General features: G+C 56.6%; 8 protein-coding genes across 8 annotated transcripts; 4 read left to right on the top strand and 4 right to left on the bottom strand.

The window, feature by feature from the left end:
* Nucleotides 1–657: 657 nt before the first annotated feature.
* On the bottom strand, nt 658–3,649 carry P152DRAFT_403730 (Rho GTPase activation protein; the record flags this gene model as incomplete). Its single annotated transcript, XM_033676719.1, has 2 exons — nt 658–1,202; nt 1,249–3,649. Coding segments are annotated over 2 exons (2,946 nt in total), but the record flags the coding sequence as incomplete, so codon positions are not given.
* Nucleotides 3,650–6,983: 3,334 nt separating this feature from the next.
* P152DRAFT_168688 (uncharacterized protein) lies at nt 6,984–8,851 on the bottom strand. The gene has a single exon (XM_033674073.1). It carries the CDS (start codon nt 8,572–8,574, stop codon nt 7,294–7,296), a length of 1,281 nt encoding a protein of 426 aa, XP_033530941.1. The 5' UTR covers nt 8,575–8,851; the 3' UTR covers nt 6,984–7,293.
* A 717-nt stretch (nt 8,852–9,568) lies between these two features.
* On the bottom strand, nt 9,569–11,612 carry P152DRAFT_168606 (Pkinase-domain-containing protein). Its single transcript, XM_033674072.1, has 3 exons — nt 11,139–11,612; nt 10,930–11,087; nt 9,569–10,873 (listed from the first exon to the last, which is right to left on the bottom strand). Exons 1-3 carry the CDS (start codon nt 11,424–11,426, stop codon nt 9,703–9,705), a joined length of 1,617 nt encoding a protein of 538 aa, XP_033530940.1. The 5' UTR covers nt 11,427–11,612; the 3' UTR covers nt 9,569–9,702.
* Nucleotides 11,613–12,810: 1,198 nt separating this feature from the next.
* On the top strand, nt 12,811–14,442 carry P152DRAFT_403741 (actin-like ATPase domain-containing protein; the record flags this gene model as incomplete). Its single annotated transcript, XM_033676720.1, has 1 exon — nt 12,811–14,442. One exon carries the CDS (start codon nt 12,811–12,813, stop codon nt 14,440–14,442), a length of 1,632 nt encoding a protein of 543 aa, XP_033530939.1.
* Nucleotides 14,443–14,886: 444 nt separating this feature from the next.
* On the top strand, nt 14,887–17,217 carry P152DRAFT_168442 (uncharacterized protein). The gene has a single exon (XM_033674071.1). The coding sequence runs from the start codon at nt 15,281–15,283 to the stop codon at nt 16,985–16,987; it is 1,707 nt and encodes a 568-aa protein (XP_033530938.1). The 5' UTR covers nt 14,887–15,280; the 3' UTR covers nt 16,988–17,217.
* Nucleotides 17,218–17,756: 539 nt separating this feature from the next.
* P152DRAFT_461714 (uncharacterized protein) lies at nt 17,757–19,366 on the top strand. The gene is made up of 2 exons (XM_033680187.1): nt 17,757–18,546; nt 18,602–19,366. Exons 1-2 carry the CDS (start codon nt 18,129–18,131, stop codon nt 19,126–19,128), a joined length of 945 nt encoding a protein of 314 aa, XP_033530937.1. The 5' UTR covers nt 17,757–18,128; the 3' UTR covers nt 19,129–19,366.
* A 481-nt stretch (nt 19,367–19,847) lies between these two features.
* P152DRAFT_452194 (putative Lysyl-tRNA synthetase, cytoplasmic) lies at nt 19,848–21,875 on the bottom strand (the record flags this gene model as incomplete). Its single annotated transcript, XM_033678278.1, has 5 exons — nt 19,848–19,858; nt 19,907–21,435; nt 21,483–21,544; nt 21,595–21,725; nt 21,779–21,875. The coding sequence occupies 5 exons, from the start codon at nt 21,873–21,875 to the stop codon at nt 19,848–19,850; spliced, it is 1,830 nt and encodes a 609-aa protein (XP_033530936.1).
* Nucleotides 21,876–22,275: 400 nt separating this feature from the next.
* P152DRAFT_442243 (cytochrome oxidase assembly protein) lies at nt 22,276–24,025 on the top strand. Its single transcript, XM_033677737.1, has 2 exons — nt 22,276–22,705; nt 22,757–24,025. The coding sequence occupies exons 1-2, from the start codon at nt 22,341–22,343 to the stop codon at nt 23,871–23,873; spliced, it is 1,482 nt and encodes a 493-aa protein (XP_033530935.1). The 5' UTR covers nt 22,276–22,340; the 3' UTR covers nt 23,874–24,025.
* The last annotated feature ends 6 nt before the right edge of the window (nt 24,026–24,031 follow it).

Here is a 24,031-nt window from a genome sequence, read left to right as displayed (position 1 = left end):
CGGCCGTGGGAATCCAGCCTTCCGTGCATCCAACGTATGACATGCCAACACGGCGTCTACCCACCGATGAAGAGGTAGGTATTGGTATCAACAACATCAGCAAGAACATCCACATCAACCGCTCACCCCCATTAATCATCCCTTCCGCTTCTTAAACCCCGGCATAAACCCATGCTTAAACCCCTTCTCCCTCCTCTCCTCCCCCCCCTCCCTCAGCACCCTCTCTCCCCTCCCCCGCCGCTCAAACCGCGGCAACGCCGTCGGCCCCTCCGCGTCGCTGCTCACCGTACTACTCGGTCCACTCCGATGCAACGCAAAATTACTCCCCCGCCGTCCTTCCAGCGGATAATCCAGCGCTCTCCCCGCACTGAACTCCATTTCTGTACTGCGTCCCGTGCTCCGCTCTTCCATTCCGGACGCGCTGCCGGGAGGCGTGAACTCCGGCCCTGTTGTGCTCGCGCTGGATGGCGCATACGGTCCGTGCGCGCCACTCGCGCTGCTACTCCGATCGCGGCGGTCCCGTCGCCCAGACCCGTTTACTGGCGGTGACGCCCACATTGCCGTCGGGCTCCCCATGTCGTCGGTCTCGGTGTGATTCGTACTCGCGACAGACCCGCTCAGCGACGGCTGCTGCCCATGGCTAGGACGCGGCGAATCGGCGCCCTGCTGCGCCTCGATGCCAGCGACATGACCCAGCTGATCTATGAGGTCCTCCCAGCGGACGCTGAGGGCGCTAGACGGGCGGTCTGCGCGCTCGGCACGAGCGAGGCAGTCGGTGGTGCGGGCGGCGATGGCGACGCAGAGGCGGTGGAACTTAAGGAGGTCGCCGTCGGAGGGGCGGATGTTGTTGGCCATGGGCGTGGAGCGGTCGAGCCAGAGGGCGACGAGGTTGGCGAAGTTGCGAGCGTGATCGATGAGGTAGGGGAGGGAGGGGAAGCCTTCACGGGAAGTGGGGGGGAGGCGTTGGAGGATTTGGATGGGGGTGCTGTAGGAGGGGGTGAGGGTGGGGAGGGGGGACGCGGAGGAGGGGATGCTGCAGATGTTATCGATGAGAGTTTTGAATTCTTGGCGGTGCGAGGTGAGGAAGACGTTCATGGGCTCCATCCAGTGCTCTTTGGAGCCGAAGGTGCTCATGTTGGCGAGCCCTTGCAGGGACTTGGCAATGAGGGTTAATGTGCGGCGGGCTTGTGTCTGGGGATGATCTGTAGAGTTCAGCACATGATAGGGCGGTTGGGATACGAGACACACCTTTCAGTAGCCCAAACAGCTTGGGGTTGAGCACTGCCGGCACAAAGAACCGGAGGAACAGGAAGCCGCTCACGCTGCTGTACTTGACCGACCGCAAGAAGTCCCCATACCGATCTTCCGCGCACGCTCGAATATGGCGGAAGATCAGCCGCAACTCCGGCGGGCACCGCGTGACCGAATGGAAAATACAAAACCAGATCTCCTCCGTGTACTTGATCAACCGCTTCCAATTCCGATCGAGGCTCGCTCCCGACGCCACCCGATTCGGATCCACTTCGCAGTCTGGATTCTGCCCCGCGATCTCCGTCAACTTCTCCCCGAGGATCTCGTCCAGATACTCCTTCCCCAGCCGCTTCATATGTGTGTCCAAGCTCTTCGTTAGCAGGGTGTTGCCGCGGAACAGGAGGTTCGCCTCCAGCGTCGCGTTCTTCCCCAGGTCGCGCACCAGCTGCTCACGCTCGCTCGTGCTGCCGAAGTTCTCCGACGACTCGTTGGACCCCATCCGCCGCGCGAACCGCAACCGCGACACGGGGGTCTCCTTCACCGTGCCGTCAACCTCTTCCTCTACGAGCGCCATGATCCAGTCACCTGCCGTGCCGCTGACCTGGAAGATGTTGAGCAGGCAATCGCTCAACCGTCGTAGGTCGCCCGGGACCATGTGCGCGATCTGTAGCGTGAGCCCGCTGGAGAAGCGGTGGAGTAGTTCCGATAGCGGCTGGTAGTCGCGTGCCATGAGGATGACACACTCGTCCGCCTCGAGGCGCAGAAGCGCTTCGCCGACGCGGGCGCCGTAGCTGTTGACGAGGGGCCACCACTTTTCTCCCTCCTTGGCGGGGTCAACGTCGTCGAGCACAATATCCACCTTTCCCACCGTCGCGTCGAAGTTGACGTCGGAGTAGCCGCCGTTGGAAGTATGGTTGGCTGAGGAACTTAGCACGTCAAAGATGCGTCTCGTTTCGTCTTTATTATTCTTCTCCTTCTGCAGATGTTGCGGGATTTTCTTTTTCACGAGGATCGTAGCGATGGACGTGACGTCGGGGAGGTCATGGAAGTCGAACTCTTCTCGCCAGAACGGATTGTTCCCGTCCTTGGCCATAGTGCGCGCTCGTGTCTCGCCATCCAGCTGCATTTCGGCGTAGTGCGCAATAGACGGGCTTCCTGGGTCGGGGGATTTCCCATTATGACTCGATTCCGGAGCCTTCGAGGAAGAGTGATCTATAATGCGTGCTTCCATGATCCGTACGTTCAAAGAGCGCTCCATACGGAACATGTCTGCGGTCGTAGGACTAAAGAGGCCTTGCGAAGGCTGAGGCGACGACCTCTCGTCCTGGATGGATTGTTGTTTCGGCCCGTATAATTGCGGAATAGTAAATGCGCGTAATAAGACGACCCACACTTCGTACTGCACGCGGGTGTCGAGAGAAAGGACGATGGGGCGAACTAGAGAAATGTGCGTCGAGGTCATGGAGTACTGCGGGAAGATGGCGATGCAAAACTCTTCATCCAGCACAGACGGGTCCAATCGCTGCACGGCGCATCGGGACAGGTGGGACAATTGTACCACCGACACCAGCGTCACGTCCGACTCGGAATAGAGCTTGAGCTCACCGTTCTCGCGCAACGTGCAAGATACGCGTCGCCACCGCTTCGACGCGAAGCTCTCCATCCGCTGCACCTGCGGCCGCACGCCACGTGGGGTGCCACTTGTGTTGCTGTGCGAAACGCTGGTGTCCCAAAACGTCATTTTGCCGACCTTGATGATGGGCGCCTCCTTGAGCAACGAGACTTCGGAATGGCGGCGGGAGTCCGCGAGGCGACGTTCGCTGATCACCGGCGATTGGGGCTTCGTCATGCGATTCTGGAGGCCTTTGGGGCGGATGGGTTGCCAGCAGAGTAGGGCGGCGAACCAGGAGTCGAATTCATCCTGGGTGTGCGGGCGAAGGTGGACTTCGAGGTTGGAGCAGTGCGGACACACATCCAAGTACGGCATGCGACCTTCGCCATCGAAGCCGGTGCGGATCTGACAGCTTCGAAGGTCGGGGATCAAGGTCTTTGGGTTCATGTCGTTCTTGTTGCTGTATATCTCATACACCAAGCTCCCGGCCTCTTCGTTCACGCTACAGTACGCCAATGTCCACTGGTCGACGTTCCCTCTCCGGAACGCGAGCCTTCCTTCCATTCTGCCGCACGACGATCGCATGAGTTCGAGGATCCTCCGCGCGTTGGTCGCTTGGACTGGCGTTGGGAAGCTCTCCGGTTGCCCGATGTTCACGGGGTCGATGGAGTTGGAATTGAAGCTATCCGCTGTCCTTGGTGGCGCTTTGACCAAACGGTTCCGATTGCTTACCGACCGGTTCTGGAGCGCGAATGCCGGGACGGTAGACGGATGTCCAATCGACATGACTGTCTCCTCTAAGGTTTGATACTGCCGCGTAGGACTGCTCGAATGCACCGAACCAATCCGGCCCCGTCCCTTGATTAACCGCGTCGAGGGGCTCGACTCCCGCACCTCGTCCAGGGTGCGGGTGCGCGGACGGTTTTGTGAATGAGAGTCTCCAGACGCCCGAAGTTCCCTCACGTTGCGAAGGGAGGGTATTCGATCGCTCGAACCCGGCCTGGATAGCAAAGGACGCGGTGGAAGTGGTGGTAGAGTTTCCCGTATGGTGGATGGGTCTTGGCGGTCAAGATCGAAGGGGTTTCTCGGGGTGATTTGCGGCGATGCGGGCGCGGAAGAAAGGAAGTCCGGGTCATCTTCGTTGACTGGCGTGGTGACGGAAGTGTGGCCTTCTGGAATGGAGTCCGGTGTCACAGTGCGGATGGTGGATCCCATGGGATTGCGGTTCGAGTAGAGGGAACTGGACCCCGACACCGACCGGTCTGTCAATGCGGGGATATTTCGCAGTTCACGCTCATCGATCCGCGGTCGGTCGGTGGCGAAGGAGGACGAGACGGGAGATAATTCCCGTCGGCGCTGGTCGTTGCGACGTCGCAGCGAGCGATTCGTATCCATCTCGCGCATCATCGAATTGTCCACTCCCCGTACTAGAACCTCCGCGAAGATGAATCGGAAACAACCTTCTCCGTCACACCAACAGCCCAGGTCCCGGTGAAAGCATCCACCTTACTCCAGGTAGCTTCGGTCTATATATACGGCGTTCGTCCGGGGGCGTTGGGAGGAGTTTGGGAGAGTTGGAGCAGCCGACGGTCAGCGCGCATCGATCATGTGTATGTCGAGGATATGTATGTCGAGGGACATGGAGGGTTTAGGTTCGAAAAGGGCGATTGGTGGAGGTTAAGGCAGGCCGTCATCGGAAGTGATCGATGCACTTTTCGAGCACCTCTCACCGAATGTGAGGCAGTTGGGGAGGGGAGTTCTCGGTGCTAGACTGCTAGCTAAGACGGACAACTCCGCACTGTCTGGTGAAGCGAACGACGACGGATCAGCAACAGGGGGAGGTTTAGCTAACACCAGGATGGGCAATGATGGGTATCGAGGGATGCTAAGGAATAAGCAAATACACCGAGACTAGCAGGTGAGAGTGGTATACAATAAGGTTGAACAATAGATAATAGGTATAGACAATAGGGTATAAACAATAGGTATCCGTTGGCATATGGCGATGTGAATGGAACGAGCGAAGATGGAGTTTACAGGATGAACGGCATCGTAACACCGCAAGCAACAGCTCTCCCTTTACCCTTATGGCTATGGGCTTATGGTACAACTGTCCACTCTATGAAAAATATCTAGGACCCAACACCATTCGATCCCGATGCCGTCACAAGCCTTAATCTCGAACTCGGCGGGTCGAAGCGAAACAACTGAATCCCGATGTGCTAATTATTCGATACGTGCAACTCGTCACCCAGACCATGAGACCAATTCACAGCTTCGCACGGACAATGCCTTGGCTTATGGCTACCGATGGTCGGGACTCCCGACGATGTCCACATGGAAAGACCAAAGCAAATGAGATGTACATACTACATAGTAAGGCTGGAGGGCGCATGTTGCTATCTACCGAATCCCGATACATGTCGAGTCTGTCTTTGGCAATTCGTCCGATTCATCGTTATTCAAGACTATCGAGAGATTCAGCCGACCCGGTCTTGAGCTCTGGAAGGCCCGTTCCTTTCCCGCACAGGGCGCAACCATCTGTACACATTAACCATTAATCATCTTGATATCCAGTCCAGGCTCCCCTGCTGCCATGTTCCAAGATGAGTTGACTCGTTGTGAATTTCACGTGGTGGTAACTGGTGAGATTTTAGCAGTAAGCATCCACTATTACGCGCCTCTTGACCTCCAAAGTCCAAGACGCGATCCGGCAACTCATTCCAATCCACCTCGCTCCCTGCCTCCCATGCGAATCCTGGATCCAGAATTCAAACGCCAGGTACGCACAAGCTTAGATGACTCGCCTGCGTCCCTGAATCTGATGACAATTGACAAGTCGCACGACGGCACCGGCGCACAAGGCAGAGCGCACGGATGGATCCCCGAAATGAAGATGCGACTAAGCGACCCAGAGGAAATGGGATGGGGGTCCATAATAGGGCTAGAATCGAGATGAGCTGAAGATCCTGAAATCAGGATATTCGATTGAGATGGCGGATGGATGGCTAGCTGGTGAGTGGTGACTGGTCACTGGCGACAGATATATCATGGTTGTCGTGTCTGTTGGATGCAGCATCACGACCAGAATGGTATACACCAAATACCGATGATCGAACGGCGCCAGAAATGAGAAAGCAATAAGCATTCATCAAATTTTAGTTACACGACCAACATATGATTGCTCATTTCCTCTCCTAGACCCTAATTACCACCCCATCTGATCGTCAGCTAGGTAATTCCTGTCCACAGTCCATACCCCTGATGTCCATACATCATCTCAAGAATAAGTGGGAGCGGAGATAACCGTTCAAAACTGAAACATCAACCGCGTTTTCAATCATTGTAGCATGGACTATTAATAACGGTGTAACACCAGCTTGGATGAGTTGTCCCTTTTCTCGGCTCTGAGATGGTTTCGATTCTAGAACGATGAACGCTGAACGCTGGGCGCTCCTATTATCGTAACGTCCGTAGATTTGGGGGGGAATCATGAAACCGTATCGCTGACTCCTGTATTGCCGATGGGAAATCTCCTAGGCTCCGCGGCACCGAACACGGCAACTTGAGACTCCCGCGTCCGTCGGCATCGGTCCGGTTCCTGGCAGATGCAGCCGAGACGGTGGACCGCCGCGGCAACGCGTCACACCAGGCCTCCAGAATTCCAGATATCCATGTCTGTCTCTCTCGGCGCATCGATGTGACCTGTCCTCCGTCCTCTATCAGACTATCACCTATGTGCGTCGACCACCATAAGTAATGCCAAGGGTACACGAGTGGTGGGAATCCATGCAGGTACGGAGCATCCATGGCTGCGCACGGCAGGGACTGGTGCGTGGAGGTGCACGTCGTGGGATAATGGATACAGCGGTTGGGGGCTGCAGAGAGGATCCATGCGGGCTGCAGATAGAATCCATGCGGGCCTAACGATCGGGTTTGCGATGGAGTGCGAGGAGCATGACATCTTTGTTTGCGGTGGTGTCGCTGTTGCAAGGGACTTCAAGGGGTTCGGATTTTCTGTCAGGGGGAGTGGCCTTGGTATCGTTGAAATCCGTGGCTAGTGGCTTTTCAGGAGTAAGGAGATGTACGATATCCTGATGTGGGCGAAAGCTAGTGCGGTGCTATCACGAAACGCAAAGGTAGCATGGAAAACACAGATGTACTACGGGGGATAGGAATGGGCGTTCATAGACTAAAGCTCTCGTTCGGAGTGACGATAACTGTCGCATATCCAAGAACGCCTGGTGACTTGAAGAAGAAATCCAAAAAAATAGGTAATATGCCAGCGTGGCCGTATCCAGTGACGCCTGCCCTCGAAACGCCTTCGTCAGAAGGAATGGACGCTGTCCGCGTCAAAAATGAGCTCGAGTAAAATCGCCTCCGTCCGAACCCCATCTCGTAACCAATTCCCTATACACCCACGATCCCCCCTACCTAAACAACCGATCATCCGCCCCCGCATCCTCCAACGTCACCGCACTCACCGGCGCGCTCCTTCCCCCCAATCCCCCCATCCCCCCATCCCTCAAATCCCCACTTCCCGTCCGCCTCAACGCCTGACTCATCGTCTCGACCATCAAATCCCCGGACAGCGGCGGACTCTGCGCCCCCCCCGCGGCGCTCTGCCCGGGCGACCCCAGCACCAACGGCCTCGGCGGCGAGCGCGCCCCGGAGATCTCGAGCCCCTTGACACTGGCGGCGCCAGAGGTGGGGGGTGAGGCGGGGGGGGCGGAGGAGAGGGAGGTGCGGGATCGGGGGACGGGGGACGGGGAGCGGTTGGGGAGGGGGGAGGCGTGGAGGGGGAGGAAGAGGGATTCGCGGTTGGGGCTGGCGGAGGAGGCGGTCTCGATGTGTTCGGCTTGGAGGAGGTCGGCGAAGGAGATGAAGGAGAGGCGACGGGGGTCAGCGGCGTCGAGGGGGGAGGCGTCGGAGGAGTCGGGGGAGGGGGAGGTGGGGGGGAGGGAGTCGAGGGATGGGGCGTCGTCGGGGAGGGGGGAGTGGGTGGCGGAGTGGAGGGAGGCGGAGAGAGCGGAGTGGAGGCTGTCGGTGCCAGCAGCGACGGAGGCGGCGGCGGGTTGGTGGGCGGAGTGCATCACGATCTCAACCTCGTCGGGGTTCAGGTGGTCGTCGGTAATGGCGAGCGAGGACGCCTCGAGCACGGGGGGGATGTGGTCTTCAGTCTGGATGTGCGAGGGGATCGCGCGCGGCATGTCTTCCGGGTCGACGCTCTCTTGGACGTTGCGTTCGAAGATCTGGGAGGACGCGGGGGAGTGGACGCGGGGAGAGGTGGAGCGGAGGCGGTGGCGGGGGGAGGAGGGGCCGAAGGCGTTGGATGTGCTGTGCGGTGATCCGGGGACGATTCGGTCGTCGGGAGGGGATTGCGGTGGTGATGCGGATGCTGCTAAAGGGCGCGGCTGGATGGGGAGACTGGCGGACGGTTTGGCGTCGAATTGCGTGTCTGATGGAGGCGATCCCTCTTTCTTGTCCTCTTTCTTATCCTCCATAGCTAGCTTCTTCTTCTTCAGCGGCGCCGGCTTTCTCCCTGTCGGACGATCTAGATGAGCGCTAGTGCTCTCGTCTTCAGGTCCGCGACTCGCCGTGCTATCTTCCACGCGTTCGGTTGCGGGAGGACGGTTGCTGTCTTCGTCCAGGTAGGCCAATCCGGCATCAAACGACGTGGTGGTGGTCGCCGGAGCGTCGGACGGGTTCATCTGAAAGGAGGGTGGACAATCCGGAGCGCTCCGCTGGATGCGGGGAGCGGCGCCGAGATTGACGGGGTGGGTGGATATGAGTCGGTGTCGCACACGGTGATCCGGGGAAGATAACCGAAGTCGAGAGAACGTAGGATAGGAAACGGGACAGTGGTTGTTATTGAGAGATTGATTGTACACGGAGGACTAGATAGGAGAGGGGATGCCTGCAATGGACGAATGAAGATGAGATATACCACACAAAAGAGGGATGAACAATAGGAGAGATGGTTGAACGATAATGGAACGGTAGGACGAGGGAATTCGAAGTTCTGGGATCTGGAATCTGGAATCTAGAATCGGCACGAAAATGCAAGTCAAGGTACGTATGTACAAGTCAGGAGGGAATGCAAGCTGTGGGATGGGATGAAGTGATGGCATTGGTGGTGTTGGTGGCGGTGGTCTGCTGAGCAGCTGAAGCGCCAATTTCAAGCTTCCAGCCGAGGAGGGCGACTTGGTACCTTAGTCTAGTCCCGGTGACGCAACCACGCCACGATACTGTAGTCGATAATCCCTCATGGACCTACAGATGCATCGTCATGAAAGTTGAGTGATGAAAGGAAATAGAAACTAAGGTATGGACAAGACTGAAGACTCGATTTGAAATCCAGATACGGTACACGGTCTTTAAAGCATCCAGCCACCACTCTAACCACATCATCCCATATCTCATATCCCACATCCCGCATGATGTATTTTGATTTCTGAATCGTATTTCGCTCAAGAGCCGAATTAACCGCTAAACTTTGCACGTAACGACAATCCAGTCCGCCGTCGCCCAACAGCGTATAGCAACTAGCAACCCCCGAAAACGCCTGCATTACTCCATCAATATGCCACCAATGCTCTACGGCCGAAAAGCCTCGTCAAGGGAAGACAACAGTCGACAATCCATGCAGCGTGAAGCAGAGCGTACGAGTGCGTATCATCCATCAATGCCGCTCCCTGGCAAATCCATCCACGCGCCAATTCCATCGTGAAAGCTGTCCGAGAAACTCCGGCGCAAGACAACGGGACGTAGGTAGGACACCGTCGCGATCCATCAATAACCGGCTGGGGTCGACAAACCGCAAACCCCCCGAACTTCAATCAGAGACCCAGCTTCCTCACGTCGCGCCCGGGAAGTCCGCCCGTCGACGGGCCTCGCTCAGCGAGCTTCCCGTGGTTCGACACGCCGCCCATGCCGGCTGACATGCTTCCGAAGCTGTTGGCGCTGCTGGTGCGGGCGGGATATTGACGATCGGCAGGGTATTGGCGGTCAGCGGGATATTGGCGATCGGCGGGGCGGTGCTGGAATTCGCGGGACATCGGGGGGTCGCGGGCGGAGGAGGCCATCCGCGGGGCGTCGATGGAGAGGTTGCTCATGTGCACGTCGACATCCATGTATGCGTCGGTAGCGGACATGGGGTGGCCGAGGGGGACGGGAGGCGCGGTGCCGGAGGTGGAGGTGGAGCCGGAGCTGGGGGAGTCGGTAGGGAGGGAGGAAGGGGGTTGGGCGTAGGGGAGGGAGGAGGTGACGGTGGTGTCGGGGATGGAGCGGAGCATGTGGGCTTTGGTGGCGTTGGAGGCGGGTTGGCCGAGCATGAGGTGGGATTTGCGGTTGTGGCGTTCCATCATGCTGATGGCCCAGGCTTCGAGGTCGACGGGGGTGCGTTTGGCGGCGAGGAGGAAGGGATCGGCTTCCTGAATGGCTGTTAGTAAGGGTTTCCACCACAAAGTCACGGAGGGATGTAGACTTACGAAGAGTTCCTGCGGCGTGGGTCGGTGAGCCGGATCCTTTAGCAGACACTTGGAAATCATGTCCTCGAGGATCTGTGGGAACGCATCGGACTTCGGAAGCTTCGGCGCAGGTTCAAGGACGATCTGCTGGAGCAGGTCGAGGATTCCCTGCGGTCCACCATCCGCGGGGTCGGTTTGGAACGGGAACCGGCCGATCGCCAGCTCCATGAGCGTGAGGCCGACGCTCCAGACGTCGCTCTTGACGGTGTACGGGGAGCCCTGGATGCGCTCGGGGGCCATGTAGGTGCCGGTGCCGACGAAAGTTTCGGCGATCGAGCCCTCCAGTTCCGAGGAGACGCCGAAGTCGCACACCTTGATTCCACCGCGTGAGTTCACGACGACGTTGGAAGGTTTGATGTCGCGGTGCATGATACGGTGGGTGCGGTAGAGGTAGCTGAGTCCACCGAGCACGGCCTCGGCAATCTTGCCAAGGACATCGACTCGGACAGGACCGAAGTTGCGAGAAATGGAATCGAGGGATCTACAGATGTGTCAGAGTCATGGGTGCTTCGAGTTGAAGTGTGTAGCTATACTTACCCGCAGTCCATATACTCCATACACATGATGACGTCGCCTGTCTCGCTCATGAAGGCACCGTAGAACGAGACGATGTAGGGAGAATTGCATTCGTGCATGATCTGGAGTTCGCGAACGATGCGCTTCCTCACTTCCTCCTTGGCTTCCACACGGATGATCTGTTCACCATGTCAGCGTCACGATGGACCGGAGGATTAAGAAGGGCTTACCTTGCGGGCCATGATCACCCTGGTGGCAGCATGCTGGACCTTACTGACGGTCCCACCATTGCCCGAACCCAGCTCTTTCAGGACGACGAGATCTTCCGCCCGAAGATCCAGCCGGAACTCCACGCCAATCTCCAACGTATCGCCGCGATCTGAGCGAGAATTGCCACTGGCGCCAGCGACCTGTGAGTCGCCGGTAGCAGTAACCGGCGGACGCGGAGTGGACGATAGAGCCAGGCCCTTCACATTCTTCCTCTTCATCGTCCGCGTCTTGAATTGGTCGGCAGACATGCTGGCGGATTTCGGGGGTCACCCGATGTCGAGTTACGATGGATCGGGTCGGATGGAAGAGGGAACGATGGCGGCGGACGGACGGGATGAGCGGCGAGAAAGGAAGAGGGTTTGGCCACGCCTTGACGGTCAGGAGAAATTGGGTAGAACGACGCCTGAGACAGGCAGCGGTGCAAGACCGTGTTGCGTGGTTGGGAGAGCGATTCGATTCGAAGGTGTCGAAGTTGGGTAGCCGCGGAAGCTGGCCAATCAGGCGATCTCTCCAAGTGGTGGGTGGCAGAGGAGTGGTCGGCGGTAAAAAGGGTCAGGGAATTATCGAGGGTATAGCAATTAACAAAGAGCATGTATAGACAACGGAAAAGGTGGTGGGATATTAGGGGGTCTCCGAATTCAAGGTCAGTCCCAAAATTGGTGTGGGCAAGAGAGTGGAAGAAGATGAAGAGTGGAAGATGTGGGATGGAATATCGATCCTGGAGAAGAGCAAGTGAGAGTCACTTTCCTTTCCTCCTCCACTTTCAAGACGCTTCACCTGCGATGGAATCCAGTGAAACTTGAATCCAGTTCCTCGTCCAGTTCCTTCACCCGCCAACGAGAAGTTCCAGATGATAATGCAGTTGATTTCCACCATTCACTCCAGTTCTGCTACTGATACGGATGTATCCCGCTGCTTCAGGTACGTTTTACCTATCACTCCTCATAAGTTTCGCAATTTCAAGGGACATATCAAGTATGATCCGAGCATGTATACCCATTACGTCCTATCATCTGTAGCATTTGAATATACGGAACTTCTTTGGAGAGAGACTCGGAGAACAAAACAATCGTGAACAACTTAACTCCTGAATCCGATAATTAGAGAACCACCCCACATGCAAACTTCTTGCCTTAATGCCTCAATTTCGACACAGACATATAATTACACAGACATCCCCCATCAAACGGTTCCCAATAAGACCACCACGAGCTGTCCAGGATAAACATCACAACCTCCTTTACTCCGCGACATGAAAACTCCCATGAAGGTGTTGGGACCATTTGCTGTGATAATCCTTAAGATTGAGTGAGCTCGGATTTGCGATCGTATACCCATCTTCTCCTCGCCTAATCATGTGCTGTTGAGCACTTCTTACCATTCCACAAATTGCCCCTGGAGTCTTATTGAGCGTTTATGCGGATATTACATTTGTTCGACCATTTTTCAGTTCAGTCGCGCTCAAAGTCTTGGCGGTTACCTGGCAATTCTTCATATGCGTGACGAATCCCTAAGAACAAAGCCCGATATATGAGCCAGCCTGCCCCCAACACCCATCCAAGTCCCGATTGAGCAAATTCACCTCGCAAAATCATGGCTTCTTCATCAGAAACCCTCCGCAAGCCCTCCTCCATGCGTGCCCGGCCCTCTCCCTCCCAAATCACCGCCTCAGCCTTGTCCTCCCCCAACTCTCCCCACACCCCCATCGCCGGCGCCTACAGCCGCTCTCTCGCCTCCCTCTACGGCTCCCCCAGCTCGCTCATGCACCGGGACGAGAACTTCCTCGTCCTGGAATTCGGAAGCCGCTACTTGCGGGTCGGCTTCGGTGGCGAGCATGCGCATCGGGTCGCCATGACGTTCGGCCCCGAAGATGAGCGGCGCGTTGGGGACTTCCGGCCGTGGCTGCCGGGGTATCGGGAGGATGGGCCTGTTTCACTGGAGGCGCAGGGGTGGGGGAACGAGTATGAGCTGTGGGATATGGATACGAGAGAGTTGGACCTCGATCTGGTGCGGGATAAGATCGAGCGCGCGGTACGCTTGGCTGAGAGGACGAATTTGATGTTGGACCTGCTTCCGAGGAAGATGACGGTGGTTCTCCCTTCGGTCTTCCCCCGGCCGCTCCTCTCGGTGGTGTTGTCCACGCTATTCAGCTCGATCCAAGTTCCGAGCATCAGTATTATTTCCTCCTCGATCGCGACGGCGATCGGGGCAGGGGTGCGGTCTTGTCTGGTAGTGGACGTGGGTTGGGCGGAGACGCGCATCACGTCGGTGGCGGAGTACCGAGAGATTACACATTCACGGAGCGTGCGAGCCGGGAAGAGAGTGTTGCGGGAGTTGGCGAAGTTGTTGAACGAGCAGGTGTCGAAGCGGTTCGCGGACGGTCAATCGGAGTCGGGGAAGTGTCCTACATTGGGTCTCAATGAGGCGGAAGAAGTCCTATACCGGCTCGGTTGGTGTCGACAGCTGGCTGACGCTCGAAGCGCTTCCAAAGCCAATCTTTCAAATGACGAAACGGACCTTCCCCGGAGCGACATTGAAATCACGACGACGGATCCGCCAGTCACCCTTCAAATACCTTTTCAAGACATTGCAGCTGCAATAGAATCGGCACTGTTTGCTCATGGCTCTGCTACCAAAGACCTTGATGACCACGAACAATCCATCCAGTTAGCAATATTCCGCTCCTTGCTAGCCCTGCCGATTGATGTGCGCAAGATATGCATGTCTCGGATCATTGTCACCGGCGGTATCGCAAACGTCCCTGGATTGAAGCGAAGGATCAAGCAAGAGCTGGAATATTTGATTCAGACGCGTGGATGGGACCCCGTGGGCGACTATGGCAAAGGGAGACCTCGTCGGCCAAGAACTACGAACAAAAATCCCACGCCGTCCCCGGGTGCCACGAAACCAACTCCGACAGACAACGACTCTGCTTCAGAAGAAGAATACATCCCTCCCGCCCACCGCACCCCCGACCCCGACCCCATCGCCTTATCCATCCAAAATCGCCGCGCCGCGACCGCCCCGATCCAAGGGATGCTTCGCCTCGTCGAGACGCAAGGCGCCTGGAGCGGCGCTAGCCTCCTTGCGTTCCTGCGCGTCAAAGGCGTCGTCGAGGTCGACAGGGACCGGTTCCTCAAGGAAGGGCTGGCGGGCTACGCGAAGGACAAGGACGCCGATGGGGGACCTACAAGAAAAAGCTTTGGGCCTGGGATCGGGGCGGCGGGGGAGAGGGGAAAGTGGTCGTTGGGGATGTGGGCGTAGGGGAGTTATGCGTCCTTTTCGGTCAGTGGTTCCCCGCATCGATATGGCGGTGTTGACGTGGTGTTGTGCAGCGTTGGATTTTGTGTAACCTGACCGTACCAATCGCTGGCGTTGGACCCATCCCGCTTTCTGGACCCCGATTCGACACCTTTTGCTAGACCTGTCAATATTGCGTCTCACCGTACTTCGCGCCATCGGTGGACATCCTACGACCCCATTCGCTTAGCACCGTTGGACACAACCTCCACGCCTGCAAGGAACCAGATTGGAACGAAGGGTACCGGGGGTCCACGAGTCGATGAACTTGTCGCCTTGCTTCTGCACGTTGTGTCGTTCTAAGTTTGGTCCCACAACGGTTTCTAGATCGGAAGAACGTGTGCCCTGGCGCCGCCTCAATGCACGACATATCAAGATCCAGCAGTATTGATCTCAGCTCTGTCTTATTTTAATCTCCGGCAGGGTGAAGGCAATGCATGTCGATGCCACTGGGCGAATCTTCGCTAGCTTCGGAACTGTCAAAGAAACCTCCGCACAATCGGTTGTATCCACATGGCACTGCATACAACGGTTATGTATATTGGTTCAGTCATTTCTTCCACGTAGCACCGCGTTGCTGCATGCGCATCCTGCCTTCACCCTACCCAGGCAATTTGCAAATGTCCAGTATTTGTGCCCAGGCCGTCGCACTCCCTTGCCTTCTTGGTACGAGTGAATAACGCTGTGTAGCGATGGGGGCACTGGCTCCTCTCACTCCTCAAATGCTGGAGATGATCCAGAATCCTTTCCTCTTGAAGCACGACCCAATTTTCCCCATTCCTCCCTCCACCGGCCGGGGACAATGGTTCCCCGAACTATATCAAGCGTCGTCACGCCCAACACCATCGCGCTGAACGCCTTCATCTTCGGTTATGCCGGGCACTCCCTCGTCACGCCTCACGCGCCCCTCCAGCAGCTGTGGTGGACCGACGAACGGATCGACTCGAAGGTGACGCCGGAGTTGATCCTATCGCGGGTGCGACCAGACCAACGCGTTCTGCTGCGTCGTCCGCTCGCGTTCGGCGACAGCCTGACGAACGACTGTTACCTCGACTGGATCCTCAAGAAGGCGCGACGGTGGTTCATGATCTTGGAGGACCTGGGAATTCCGGATCGGATCTTTGCCATCGTGGATGATTCGTTTGACGATGATGACCTGCCGATTCCTGAGGATACCGTACCCCAATTGAAGATGTCGGTGAAACCTGATCATGCCTTGTTCCGGCGTTTTTACAACACCCAATTCACTTTCTTGTTGCGGGAGCTCAAAGAAGGCTCGCATATCGACTACGCGCACAACGAGTTTGTTCCCATCGAGTATGTCCATCGACTTCCCCCAGCTGTGGCATTGCAGGACTGGTACCGAGTGCATTTCCCGAAGCGGCCACATGAAGTTTTCGTGCGACGAAAAGTGAGCTTGAAGGAGCCACAGTCGTCCACTGCGTTGGAGGAAGAGTTCATCGCAGATGTGCGAACCTCGAGGTCGATCGTGCACCCGCACATCGCGCCAATATATGCGTCTTACACCTTTCAAGGGGATGGATACACGATCACCACGTTCAGCGGTCAGCATACTCTACAGTCCTTCATCTCACACCGTAATCCGCCGCAATACCAGAGGCTGGCAAAGCCGGATCGACATCGATTGCTGCTGGGTTGGATGCACTGCTTGGCGGACGCTCTCATCGTCATGCATCAGAATGGTCTCTGCCATGCTGCCATCCGCCCGAGCAACGTCGTCATCGACTCCAAGAACTCGATCGCATTCAGCGATATTGGCTGCCTAAGGACCTTTCAGCGCGATAAGAAAGCGAACCGCGAGGAAGAATACACCTACAGTGCCCCTGAGCTTCAAGTAGCGACCCGAAGACAGTCCCAGCCCGCCCTCACCTCCATCAAATCCCCTTCCTTCCGCCTCGAACGCGCCTCCAACACCAGCACCAGCTCCTCCGACCGCTGCCCCTCCGTCTCCACCTCCAGCACCACCTCCACCTCTAGCCGCAAGTCCACCAGCGCCCTCACCTACTTCCGCACCCCCCGCACCTCCTCTCTCCAACCCGTTGTCGACCCCCCCATCCCCACCCCCCACTCCGACATCTTCTCCCTCGGCTGCCTCTTCCTCGACCTCCTCTCCTTCCTCCTCAAGCAACGCCCCGCCGACTTCCTCAAACACCGCGCCACCAAACTCGACGCCGACCGCCCGAAATCCAAGGGGCCCAGCCGCGTCGACGCGTCGTTCCACGCGAACGTGCCGAAGCTGCTCACCTGGATGGATCACTTGGAGGGGGTGGCAGCAACGCGGGAACACCGCGCGTTTCGCGCAGTGCCTGCGCTGCTGCGACTATGTCGGAGGATGGTCTCGCCGTTGCCGGAGGAGCGGCCGTCGGCGAGGGAGACGCGGGATCGGGTGGCGGGGATATTGGTTGGGCATGTGGGGATGGCGGCGGAGGGGATCTGTTGTTATGGGCGGGAGCATGAAATTGGGATGGCGATTACGACGGGGGGGTGAGTTCGCCATACGGGTTCGGTATCCTTCTGATTAGCGATCGAGTAATGTGGATGCTAGGCTCTGGGGAGCACTCCGAGGATGATCGGAAGATCGATGAGGGGCTCTCTCCGAGGTATAATCCTGATGACTGCAGGAAAGCCTAATAGCTGGCCATCGGACGCCCCTAGTACTCTACAGGCTTCATGTTACATTCTCGCATCGAGCCTAACGTCAGCACGATTGATAGTCTAACCTTCTTGGCTTAGTGACAACAATAAATAGGACAGACTTTGGTGTCCAAAATCATCATCTGCTAGTTGACCGTTTACTGTTGTGTAGTATCACCAGTACAAGTGACTTAGGTCCTTTCGTTTGTACCAGATCATTTGTGTTGACGGGTATCCTTATCTTTGGACAAAGCAAGTTTGCCAGAGTCTGAACCAGGAATATCAAATATATACTCCAGCTCCAAGCCTCCAGGATGTTTCTGCAGACCGCTGCACTTAGAATAGGTTTCAGCTTCAAGGTAACAATAAGCACAAATAACCTTCAAAGTCGACCTGGGTCGATAGAGATGACAAGAATACGAGGTACTTGGCTGTCTGTACTCAGCCATATCCATCATATCCAGCTCGGCCTCCGCCCTCTGGCGGTCCAGCCTCGCATAATCTCATTTAGTCGCCAACTAGGTCCCGCCCTAAATCCGCATCGACCTCCAACGGGCCGGTGGGTACAAAAATGGAACAGTTTCCCCCACGGGACCTACCGCCGACTCGCGTGGCGCTTCGCAATTCGCATGGAGAAAAAGCGCTACGGCTCTGGATCGCGCTAGATCCTCCCGACTAACGTCGCGGCGACCTCCTTTATCCTTACCTCCTTTTCAGCACTTGCTGACAACTGTCGACCAGCCCCAGGAAGCCAGGACATAAGAGGTAGGTAGGCGCAGCGCGAGTCGCGCTTCCTGATGATTCCCGATCATCCTTTCTCCTGAAGGCCGTCAAAGACGCTCGGCGATGGACTTGGACAACACTCGCTACTTATCTGCCATTGTTCGAGGGATGCGACCCGTCCCCGACATCTCGCGACGAAAACGGTACGACCCCCAATCGCTGCCATCGGATCGAAGTCTGGACTGAGGTGGTTCGGAATGCGGGATTTCACAATGGCGACCGCATCGGCTCAACATGATGCTTTGCCGTTCGTGCTTCCGGCGGCTTTTGAGAAGCAATTGCGCGATTCCGCGACCTTTCAGATCCTCCGTCAACATCTCTCCGCGACGTTGAACTGTACTTTCTGCGCTGCGCACGGCGGAAGCGGTTCGGATCGGCACACATGGCTGCTGTATCGAGACATCTTGCATGCTCTGATCGCTCCGTTGGCGAAGTTATACCTTCATGCCGAGAGGCATGCGGAAGACGTCCTGCAACGGCGATATATCGCGAATAACAAGGGCCGCCGCCCGTTGCCGGATGACTTGGAGCTTGCGTACAGTCGTGACGCGAGGAGTGCATTTGTTTGGTTAGGGATATTTGTCAACGAGGAGCTCGACTGGATGGAAACGAAGGCGTGGAGCTGTCCAGGTACGAAAAGCTCGCAACTTGAAATGACCCCCCACTAAGCCAAGTGATTCCACAGCCTGCATCACCGTCTATTCCTTCTCAACCGAATCCACCATCCGCCTACTCCTAACCGCATGTCTCCTCTCCGCCTCCCCCAGTCAACCCGACAAGCCAACCCTCCCCAACTTTACCCCCCTCCTTCCCCCTCTCGTCTCCGCCATCAGCAACGACCCGTACTGGGGCCCTCCCTGCGCTGCCCACCTCCGCTCCCGCGCCGAATCCTCCGTCGCCGGCATCAAAGCACTAATCTCCCAAGCCAATGACCTCGAAGCGGTCCTAAGCACCCCGCCCACCCCGTCCCAGCATCCATCCGCAAAGAGAATGGACAGCGGTCTCGGCATGGACGACGAGGGCCGGGAGTCGGAGTTGGTGCCGATACGGACGGCACCGCTCCCGAAGGATGTCACCGTGACCGGCCGAGTCCGTGGCGGCTTTATTAGGAGAAAGCAGGATACGCTGGTGTATGCGGGCGACGGGGCGAGTTGGAAGATTCGCGTGGTTCGCGATGGCGTCGGATGTCGGAATCGAAGCAATACGAAGTGAGGCTTTCCGGTACCTCTCGCGCTGCGTTTCTGGGCTGCTGGCAGCTGCGGTTGGAACGTCGCTGGGCGAGTTCTAGCGCCCATTGTCTTTTGGGACACAATCACGAATCTCTTTTGGTTCCATTGTTATAGATTGGCGCATTCGGACACTTAGATACCTTCGCAAGTGCTGTAAATAGACATTAGTACCGTAATTCCTAATATTAATAGAGTTAACAGGACAGTTACATGTCAGGAAGATATCGCTAAGTAGGTTGATTGTTGCGAAGGGATGTGCAGCGGAACATCGTCAACCTTAGGTATTGCTGATCTCAATAAAATTTCCAGCCTATTCCCCTCAGACCACTCCTTTGGCGTAACACATAGGCGTTCCGTGCCACAGTTGCAGAGGAAGGGTTAGCATTACTGACGTATTTACTAGATGGGCTAGCGGCGGTCGATTCTGGGACGATGAAAAATATCAAAGGAAAGGAATTCAAGTCCGACACGAGACCATTGAATCTACCTTTTGAGTTAGGAATCGACCTATCTTAGAAGGACAGGTATTCTTAGTAAAACCGTATCGTTTCTTCGTTTTGTTCAGATGCTTTTTGGTGCCCATACCACCTAAGCCGATACAATTTAGGGATAAAGGCGGATCACCACCATTTATGTTCATATGATAACTCATCGCTTCTCACGCCTGATTCCATATCAACGTGAGACGCGTTCCACAGACATCTATTTGTGTGCTGGACGCTGTTAGCAAAAGAAAAGTTAAGAGTCTGGCAAGCACTTACGGATCCCCTCTTCAGGCATAGGCTCCACGCCGGTGATTTCCGCCGCCAACTTCGCCCCCTGATCCTCCGGCTTCAACATCGGGAACGCTAACACCTCCTTGATGCTGTAGTTATCCGTCAAGAACATCACCATGCGATCGATCCCCATGCCCCATCCTCCCGTCGGCGGCAGTCCGAACTCCAGCGACTGACAGAAAGTCTCATCGATCAACTGCGCCTCATCGTCGCCCTGATCCTTCTGATTCGCCTGCTCCTCGAAGCGCAGTCGCTGATCAAAGCTGTCGTTCAGCTCAGTGAACGCATTGATGATCTCCTTCTTGCAGACGAAGGCCTCGAAGCGCTCGCAAAGGCCGGGTTGGGTGCGGTGGTACTTCGCGAGAGGGGACATCATCTGCGGGTGGCCGAAGATGAAGGTGGGGTTGACGCAGGTTTCTTCAATGAATTCGCCGACGAGCTTGTCGAGCATGCGGGCGTTGGTGAGGGGGGGGGAGCAGTCGACTTTCATGCGCTTCAGGACGCCGCGCATCCATTCGTTGGTTTCCTGGGTGTGCAGTTGATCGCCTGGAGGGAACTTCTCGCCGATGGCTTCCTCGAGAGCCGGGATCATTTCGACTCTTCGCCATGGTCGAGCCCAGTTCACCTCGTAGACCTCGCCATGCTGCGTGTGGAACTTGGTTTGATATCCCCCAGTAAGGTGCTTGACAAGGCCGGACACCAGATCTTCGGTCGTCTCCATAATATCATAGACATCCGCGTACGCCTGATAGAATTCGCAGGTCGTGAACTCCGGGTTGTGCGTCAGGTCGATTCCCTCGTTACGGAACTGTCGCCCGATTTCGTACACCCTTTCCAGTCCACCGACGATCAGCATCTTCAGATACAATTCGGGCGCAACACGCATGAACAGATCCATGTTCAGATCGTTGTGGTGCGTCTTGAACGGCTTCGCCGTGGCGCCGCCGGCAATGATGTTCATCATGGGAGTCTCCACCTCGATGAAGTCCCGATCGTCGAAGTATCGGCGGATGTAGCTGATCAACCTGGAGCGGGTGACGAACGTATCTCGAGTCTTGTCGTTCATGATGAGGTCGAGGTGGCGTTGTCGGAACCGCTGCTCCTGGTCCTTGAAGCCGTAATGTTCGCCAGGAAGTTGGTGAAGGCAAGGGGTCAGCAGGATTATCTCCTTGGCGAAGATACTCAGCTCCCCCTTCTTGCCCTCCTTCAGGTTCTTGGGGTTCGTCCGTCCTGGGAACCCGACGATTCCAATGATATCTCCACGTCGAAGGTGTTCATGCTGCTTCTCGAACGACACATCGCCCTGGGCGTACTGATTCTGGCACATGATCTGCACGCGCGCTCCCTCGGCGCGGACATCGTAGAACAGAAGCTTGGTCCCTGATGAGCGCTTGGTGTATATCCGAGCTCCGATGCGAATTTCGGCATCTTCGACTAGTTGACCGGTCTCGAGTGAGTCGTACTTCTTCAAAAATTCGCGGAGGTCAGTGCTGACTTGGAACTTATGGGGGTATCTGGATATATCAGCAATGGTGTTAAACGCTAATTTCGTTCCACGCACGGGTCAGGGTTCCGAGTATCCTTCAGCTTCTTGATCGCTCTGCTTCGAATCTCGAAATATTGCTGCGCTGTCATAAGTACTCTGTTGTTTCTCACAGAAGGAATAACCGTACATTGGGAGTCAGATCCTTCTCCTTCTCCTCCGCACTAGCTTCCTTCGCGACCGGCTTCGCGGGAGCGGGAGCGGACGCTGCCTTCTCGGCCCTCTTCGCATCAATTGTGCGCTTCTTCTGCCTCTTCTTGACTATTCCACCCATTATCAGCTACGCACATCGATGAGGATCGCGAAGAACATACGTTCCGACTTGGAGACCCTCTCCCCGGTGACTTCGTCTAGGAGAAGGTTTTGCATCTGTTCCACAGGCGTGGCTTCTTGGGACGGTTCGCCCGCCATTTTGGTGCGGGGCAATGGAGGAATTGGTGATAGAAACTGACCGGCTAAAAACAAAATCAGTTAGGTCGGGAGGACATATAAGAAGCCAATACGTACAGAAGGTGTGTTGAGTCACTCGGAGCAAGGTTCAAGTGTGAGAATGGGCACAGGTTCGACTCATCAATCGTTGTGCTCGTGTTTATCTCGAACAGGAACTTTTTGTGCGGGAGGGGTGAATACGCCTTATTGCCTAAGGCACGAATCAAATTGAGCGCTTGAATTCCTGCTGACTCAGCTTTATAAATTTATATGTTGGTGCCTAAGGCTTCCACATGTATCGTTCGATGGTCATCCAACTCCAGATGAAGAACCTCACCCTTCAGGAGCGTGTCCCTTCAGACAATATATTGGGACTCGGTGATGGGACTTTAACAACTCGTTGATTAGAGGAGGATTTGGGGGAATTCGTTGCTCGACATTTCTACAATGGCGTCGCTAGTCCGTCCGCTCGCGGGGTTCCGCAGCAGCGCCCTGCGCATTATCAAACCTTCTTTTACCTGCACTTCATGTCTTCGAAAAGAAGCACGGCATGCCTCTCCTTTAAACTATGCCGTTCGACGGCTTAATATCAACCACTCCTATCCCCGGCGGACATCTGTAGCCGCCTCTATCTCTGAAGCCGCATCGATTTCGAAGTCTGTCTCCCCCGAAGGCTCGAAATCGTCATCGGAGTCGAGCAGGAAATACCCCGAAATCAGCGACAAGAAGGTCGCATATTGGTTGATAGGCAGCGCTGCCAGTGTCTTCGGGATCGTCGTCTTCGGCGGTCTTACGCGATTGACGGAATCGGGGTATGCTTCCCTCCCCAACCGTCGACCTGACATCGACTAACACTTTCTCAGGCTAAGTATCACCGAATGGCGTCCGGTCACCGGCAGCCTGCCACCCACGAGCCAGGAGGCATGGACCTCCGAGTACGACAAATACCGCTCCTCCCCTGAGTTCCAGCGCCTCAACCCCAACATGTCCCTCGAGGAGTTCAAGAAGATCTACTGGATGGAATGGGGCCACCGCCTCTGGGGTCGCGTTATCGGCGTCTCCTTCCTCCTCCCGACCATGTACTTCATCGCCCGCCGTCGCATCTCTCCCCGCACTGCCCTTCGCCTGACTGCCATCTCCGGCCTCATCGGCCTTCAGGGCTTCGTCGGCTGGTGGATGGTAAAATCCGGCCTGAAAGACGACCTCTTCGCCCCGGGCTCCTACCCCCGCGTCTCGCAATATCGCCTCACCGTCCACCTCGGCCTCGCCTTCGTTGTCTACGCCCTCATGCTCACCTCTGGCCTGCGCATCCTGCGCGCCCACCGCCTCCTCAAATCCCCCGCGGATTCCCAGAAACTCCTCGCCACCCTCCGCTCACCCGTCGTCCGCCACTTCCGAATCGCGACCGCCGCCGTCGCCGCGTTGGTCTTCACGACCGCCATGTCCGGCGCGCTGGTCGCCGGCCTCGACGCCGGGTTGATCTACAACGAGTTTCCGTACATGGGACTCGGGCTTACGCCGCCGAGCCCTGAGCTGTGGGACCCGCATTATTCGCAGCAGGAAGACCAGTCCGATCTAGTGTGGCGCAATATGACGGCGAACCCGTCGCTCGTGCAGCTGGACCACCGGATCCTGGCGATGACGACGACGGCGGCGGTGTTTGGACTGTGGGTGTATGGGAAGCGGCGGGGCGGACGGTTGAGAGCGATGTTGCCGCGGGACGTGCATCGGGGACTGAATGGGCTGACGCATCTGGTGATGGCGCAGGTGACGCTGGGGATCACGACGTTGTTGTATTTGGTGCCGACGTGGTTGGCGGCGGGTCATCAGGCGGGAAGTTTGGCGTTGCTGACCGGCGCGTTGGTGCTGCGGAATCGGTTGGGGGTGTCGAGTAAGGTGGTTAATCTCGTGAAGATGAAGGTGAAGCAAGGAGGGAAGGGAGTGGGAGGTAGGCCGGTGATGCCTCTTAGAAAGTCATGAAGATGACGTGACACCACTCGATATTCATTTCGTATAGATAACAACTTCACTCAATCGATCGCCGATCGGCGGTTTTATACCAACGATTCGGCCGTTTATCCTGCCGCGACCGGTCTTTCCCTCCGTGAATCCTTGCCTGTATATCTCAGGAGACGGCT

Source organism: Eremomyces bilateralis (assembly GCF_010015585.1).
Source record: "Eremomyces bilateralis CBS 781.70 unplaced genomic scaffold P152scaffold_26, whole genome shotgun sequence".
NCBI classification, from domain to species: Eukaryota; Fungi; Ascomycota; class Dothideomycetes; order Eremomycetales; family Eremomycetaceae; genus Eremomyces; species Eremomyces bilateralis.
Note: the sequence above shows the minus strand (reverse complement) of the source record. Positions and strands in the feature narration are given on the sequence as shown.